Source organism: Brachyistius frenatus, unplaced genomic scaffold (genome assembly GCF_029030835.1).
Source record: "Brachyistius frenatus isolate BFR_SWC_R1_liver_20210118 unplaced genomic scaffold, ASM2903083v1 Contig_102, whole genome shotgun sequence".
In the NCBI taxonomy this organism is placed as follows: Eukaryota; Metazoa; Chordata; class Actinopteri; family Embiotocidae; genus Brachyistius; species Brachyistius frenatus.
Genome location: NW_027210701.1, coordinates 350,573 through 356,927, shown reverse-complemented (window position 1 = coordinate 356,927; position 6,355 = coordinate 350,573). Strand labels below are relative to the sequence as shown.

Below are 6,355 nucleotides of genomic sequence, written 5' to 3'. Positions count from 1 at the left end.
CAGAAAGTATTCACAGCGCTTCACTTTTTCCACATTTTGTTATATTACAGCCTTATTCCAAAATAGATTAAATTCATTTTTTCCCTCAAAATTCTACACACAATACCCCATAATGACAGCGTGAAATACATTTTTTTTTTTTTTTTTAATTTTTGCAAATCTATTCAAAATAAAAAAATGAAAAAATTACATGTACATAAGTATTCACAGCCTTTGCCATGACACTCAAAATTTAGCTCAGGTGCATCCTGTTTCCACTGATCATCCTTGAGATGTTTCTACAACTTGATTGGAGTCCACCAGTGGTGAATTTAGTTGACTGGACACAATTTGGAAAGACACACACCGTCTATATAAGGTCCCACAGTTTGTGCATGTCAGAGCACAAACCAAGCCATGAAGTCCAAGGAATTGTCTGTGGACCTCTGAGACAGGATTGTATCGAGACACAGATCTGGGGAAGGGTACAGAAAAATGTCTGCAGCATTGAAGGTCCCAATGAGCACAGTGGCCTCCATCATCCGTAAATGGAAGAAGTTTGGAACCACCAGGACTCTTCCTAGAGTTGGCCGCCCAGCCAAACTGAGTGATCGGGGGAGAAGGGCCTTAGTCAGGGAGGTGACCAAGAACCCGATGGTCACTCTGACAGAGCTCCAACGTTGCTCTGTAAAGAGAGGAGAACCTTCCAGAAGGACAACCATCTCTGCAGCACTCCACCAAGCAGGCCTGTATGGTAGAGTGGCCAGACGGAAGCCACTCCTCAGTAAAAGGCACATGACAGCCCACCTGGAGTTTACCAAAAGGCACCTGAAGGACTCTCAGACCATGAGAAACTAAATTCTCTGGTCTGATGAAACAAAGATTGAACTCTTTGGCCTGAATGCCAAGCTTCATGTCTGGAGGAAACCAGGCACCGCTCATCACCTGGCCAATACCATCCCTACAGTGAAGCATGGTGGTGGCAGCATCATGCTGTGGGGATGTTTTTCAGCGGCAGGAACTGGGAGACTAGTCAGGATCGAGGGAAAGATGAATGCAGCAATGTACAGAGACATCCATGATGAAAACCTGCTCCAGAGCGCTCTGGACCTCAGACTGGGGCGAAGGTTCATCTTGCAACAGGACAACTCTGTGAATGTCTTTGTGAGGCCCAGGTTTGCCAGCCTTATAGCGTCATACCCAAAAAGACTTGAGACTATAATTTCTCCCAAAGGTGCGTCAACAAAGTATTGAGCAAAGGCTGTGAATACTTATGTATGTTATATTTTTGTTCTTTATTTTTAATAGTTTTGCAAAAGTTTTAAACAAACTTTTTTCACTTTGTCATTATGGGGTATTGTATGTACAATTTTGAGGAAAAAAAATGAATTTAATCCATTTTAGAATAAGGCTGTAACATAACAAAATGTGGAATAAGTCAAGCGCTGTGAATACTTTCCGGATGCACTGTAAGTTCACATTTTCTCAGTTTTACAGCTGAAACATCCTTTAAATAATAAGGGTTAAAAGTTTCTCGCCTTTCTGCAACATCTCCAGGAATGTTTTAAAAAATATTAATGACATGCGTCTTCTTTTGAAATGAAATAATGCCAAAAAATTCAATGATTTCTTTTTTTAAGGAAATTATTAATCTAACTGTAATATTGAGTTATTAGTCTGATAAAAAAAATTATGGAAAAACATAACTCACTGTTCATAATTCCCACCATTGATTACAAAATGTGCAAAAAGTGACCCCAAACAAATGCAATCGTGTCTTAGCTGATCTGATTCATCTCCTTCGTTTTATTCCTCAGGTGTCTCTTACGCATCCTGATGATCCACTGGATCGAGAGTTTGGCAAAGTTAGCAGCTTTGAAGAGAGCCATGAAGACGCCGCAGAGGATGGCAATGGAGCTCCAGGGGTTTGCAGTCACTATCTGTTTCGGATATGAGCAAAGTTGTGTTCAACGCGTATTCAGAAAGGCTGATTATAATGAGGATAAAATATGTGAGGGAACGTACCAGTCGGATTTCTTGCATGTAAGGATCTCGCCATTCGAAGACAGCGAAGAAGAGCTGATTGGTTTTCTCTGTTTCAGGCCTTTTATCGTTGAATTTCACCACAGCGGACTAAAATGATGGAATGAAATTTTGTCACATCAAATCTCAACCTTCCACGTAAAGCATGTGTAAAGAGGTCAGAGATATAAATACCTCTTGCCGAAACTCAACGGCTTCATTGCGTTTCCCAGACGTCTTCACTAAAGACATCTTGACCCATGTCCTGAATCCTCCGGAGAACGTCCACATGGAGTAATTACTTTCGCAGTCCCTCATAAACTCGGATTTATTCGCACTAGAGAGTCAGAAAACACAGACGACACACACACACACACACACACACACACACACATTCTGCCATCAGACTTCAGATCAGATGTAGAGTAAACAAAACAAAAGATACCCTTATCAAGAAAATGCTATCACACCAGACAAAGACGACAGGATCGATACCTGTTGTTTACACTCACCTGGCGGTCAAGTCACTGAACTTGGCGAACAGCATGTAAGTGATGGCGCTGAAGTCCTCCTCTGTTTCATTGTGACTGAACTGCATGAAGATCAGCTCTTTGTTTCGGACGTCCGACGGGCCGCGGACCACCAGAGCTCTTTTCTATCAAACAAAACCACTCCTGTTGTCGTTGCATGTTTTTTGTTGTTGTTGGTTTTTTTTGCATTGTCTGTCTGTGAAACCACCACATAAACAGTTTTATCTCTGACCTCTGTTTGATTTGAGAACGGTCCAAAGTAAGACACGTGGATAATCTCGCAGTCTCCTTCCTGGGGTTTGCCGGGATCCACTAGAGGAGGGATGTAGTCGTGGTAGTGATGTTTGCAGCTCAGCAGCTGAGCTCTGCCGGGGTACAGAGCGATACCTGCTCGAAGACAAGAAGAAAGAACAATGCGCCGTTAATAATGCATGAAAGATCCAGCAAGCTGTTGGCTGATGGTGACACTCAACAAGATTTACAAGGTGCACTGCGATCAAAGTTAACTTAATCCAGGGGAGACACTCAAAAATATCATTATAAACTATCACAAACTGATAAAAGTATTAGCTCTGCTTTCAGAAAACATTAGGAAACTTTAGGTCTGTGCATCTGGACCAGGTTGTAGAGTGAAGAACATTAACGGAAGGAGCTGCCTTGTGTTACCGTGATTAAAATGAATGAAGCATTTGTTGTGCTTCATTTATGTTGCATCAAATTTGGTAGAGTTTTGATTAGGGGGAAGTAAAAATGTACAAATTTGCTTGAGTTTTTTTTAAATGTCACTTTGACCCTGGCACAGAAAGTTATTGTACTTCAAAATGATTTCTGATCCAAAGAGCCCCAGGTTGTTCATTTTGCTGTAGGAGATTTTCTTCCTCTTTAAAGGGAGTTTTTTTCTTACAGCTTTTGCATTTCAATTCTGTTTCCCAATTACCTGGACTTTGTGTTTTTTCCCCACTTTTGTGAGTAAAGTTGTTTTGTTTGGGCCTGAATTCCTACGATCTGTGACATTACAAACCCGTTCAATAGTCCTACATCACTCTTATGTATACCAACCTGGGGGAGAGAATGAGTCGACCTCTTTGTAGGTGACGGACATGACTGGCTGATTGAGCTTCTCCAGAAAGTCAGAAATGGTCTGGTAGGCGAGGAAGATGGCCACGGCGGTCAGCAGCAGGTAGACGAAGATGAGCACCACGGTGAAGACGTTTTTCAGGCAAGTTCTACTGAATCTCATCGGAGGACTGATGACCCTGATGACATCATCTACAGCAGGGAAAAAAAGAAAACAGGAAGTCGTGCTAAATATGTTCGGACCTTCATGTGACACCAGAACCAGGACCAGTAAATTGAGGCCGGCAGCTCGTTAAAGCAGAGAGGACGATTAAAGATGCATGAAGTGGTGACGCTGTGAGACGCTTCAGGTAACACTGTCACCTTGTGAGATGCTGCTTTTCGCCTCGTCGCGCTCCAGCTCTTCAATGTCATCGTCAAAGTAGTCTGAAGACAGTCTGTTATCTTCATCGACATCGTCGTCATCGAACTGTGTGGTCCAGAAAAAGATATCTAAGCGTTTATTTGTGTAGCAGCAAAGTTTAGTCTATTAGAGAGGTGAAAGTACATGCATATTTTAAAAGGTCTTTATGTTTGAGTCTAAGATGGCAGTAAAAACAACCTGCAGTATCACACTGTCGAAGATTTAACTTCTCTAAATACTTTAATAGTATTTAGGAAAGTGACAACCAGGGAAATAAGTTGAGTATTTTGGTCAAATCTGGACATAAAAAGTTTGAGTACTTAAAAATGTTACTTGGAATAATGACGGTGAACCAGAGCGATCAAATTAATTGAATACATCTAACTGTAATGAAGTTTGAAGTAATGTAAAATCCTACAGATCATAAAAACAACACATTAATATTTGATTTAACGTGAAATTGAACTGTTTTAATGTCTTAGTTTCTACAAAGAGACTTTCTGGTTAAACACAAACAAAAATCTGAATTCAATCAAAATGCATCATACTGAGAGCTGTTTTTAATATTTTGTCATTTCCATTTCTATCAACGAGGGTTGAGTAAATAATAGAAGCACCTGAACGCACCACAAACTGAATGACAACCTGTGTAAACTAAGTACAGTCTGACGGTGACTTTAAGTTTTGCTGCGATGTTCAGCTACATTTTAAAGTTTATTATAAGTTAAAGTTAAACTTCCACTCAAAGGAACCAGACAGTCAGACAGACAGAAAGGTGCTGTTAGAAACTGCAGTCCTCAGCTGTCCAGTCACATGATGACCACTCTGAGTACATCGGTGAGGACGTCATGTTTACTGTTTACTTAACAAACACGGCAGGGGACAGACACACGAACATACACAGGAAGTTGGGAGCTCACCTCTCGGTATGATCTGGAGTTTTGTTTTCCGACCATTCCTGTCTGCGCTTCTTTCCGGTGTCTGTAACGACCTCAGCTCCTCAGATTCTTTTTACGAAGTTAAAAAACTACTCTTAATAAATGCATTTTTTTTTTTTTTTTTTTTAAGGAAATGTCCTCCTCTGTAGTCAGGTCCCGGGATGTTTCCGCTCTGGAGGGAGACGCACCAAAACACCAGCCACCTCCTGGGTTCAGGCGATAGAAGCCCATCCCGCGATAAGGAGGCATTTACCGGTCGCGGCTCAACACAAAACAGTGGTTCCTTAACTTGTTTCCTTGTTTCCTTCCCTCCTCTCCTTACGTAGACTCCGAGTGCTGCACTCAGTTGCTCATGGGAAGATTTAGTAACGTAGTGAAGTAAAAAAAAAAATGTCAGTTCATTTTTCCAAGTTTGTGCATCTAAAAGATGAAATTCTTCAGGTCTTTAAGAATCTGGATGTCTTATCTGGGCAGGATTACATTTACAAAACTATAAGTATTGATTACAGGAACACCACAGAATCAGCTGCAGCCACTTATAGCAAACAATAACAACAAACAACAACATATTTCTCAGTTGTAAAGCCACAAATGCAACAACAGAAACGTTTAATATAACTTCACTTCACTTCAATTAAAATTTCTTAAATGTCACAGTTATCATGATCATCAAAACTAACTAAATGACAAGTTTTTTTCAAAGTTTTTTTGATGTTGTTTATTTATCTGCCTTAGCTTTTCCAAGTTTTGAATAATTTTACAGAATTATACACAATTTTACTGTAATAATATTGTTCAGAAATTATATTTTTATTTTAAAAACTGAAAGCTTTCTAGGAAGGGAACCCCAAAAAAACGCCTACCAAGTACGTGCACGTGAATCTTCCACAAACAGAGTATCAAAGTAATTGATTGGCAGCTGCCAGTACATCCAATAACACGGAGAAAACAGGACGATTTTCAAACTGTAAAGAAATATGAGCATAAACCTTTACGACACTGTTTTTTTTTTTAACAGTTAACACAAACATTTCCGACGGCCCCTAAACGCATCATTTCTGTGTCGCTCCAACAAGGAAGTGGATGAAGTTGCCGCATCAGACTCGGTTCAAACAGTAGCCTCGCCATGGCAACAGCGCGAGCCTGCATCTTGTTTGTTGTCCTTTCCGCAACTTTAGCGGAAAAATTAAAATTCAAAGCGGCAAAAAAACCAGTCCGACTGTTCACGGAGGAGGACCTGAAGAGGCACGACGGCAGCCAGGTACACGTTATCTATCTCTCCTCCAGGGCTGCAGCCTGTGATGCGTTTGTGTGCAGCGAATAGATAGATAGATACTTTATTAATCCCTCAGAGGGACATTTTTACGTTCCAGCAACATATACAGGGCAAAAACATTGAATATAAT

General features: G+C 40.7%; 1 protein-coding gene across 1 annotated transcript; it reads right to left on the bottom strand.

The window, feature by feature from the left end:
- Window positions 1-1,208: 1,208 nt before the first annotated feature.
- On the bottom strand, window positions 1,209-5,204 carry pacc1 (proton activated chloride channel 1). Its single transcript, XM_069711588.1, has 8 exons — window positions 4,932-5,204; window positions 3,972-4,077; window positions 3,591-3,800; window positions 2,764-2,918; window positions 2,514-2,656; window positions 2,197-2,338; window positions 2,005-2,112; window positions 1,209-1,919 (listed from the first exon to the last, which is right to left on the bottom strand). The coding sequence occupies exons 1-8, from the start codon at window positions 4,965-4,967 to the stop codon at window positions 1,758-1,760; spliced, it is 1,062 nt and encodes a 353-aa protein (XP_069567689.1). The 5' UTR covers window positions 4,968-5,204; the 3' UTR covers window positions 1,209-1,757.
- Window positions 5,205-6,355: the final 1,151 nt, after the last annotated feature.

Excerpts from the sequence above, each read along its gene's own strand:
- pacc1 (XM_069711588.1), bottom strand. The coding sequence starts at position 4,967 with ATGGTCGGAAAACAAAACTCCAGATCATACCGAGAG. Across the intron at positions 3,801-3,971 it reads GAAAAGCAGCATCTCACAAG|ATGATGTCATCAGGGTCATC; the intron begins GTGACAGTGTTA and ends TCCCTGCTGTAG. Across the intron at positions 2,113-2,196 it reads CCGTTGAGTTTCGGCAAGAG|TCCGCTGTGGTGAAATTCAA; the intron begins GTATTTATATCT and ends CCATCATTTTAG.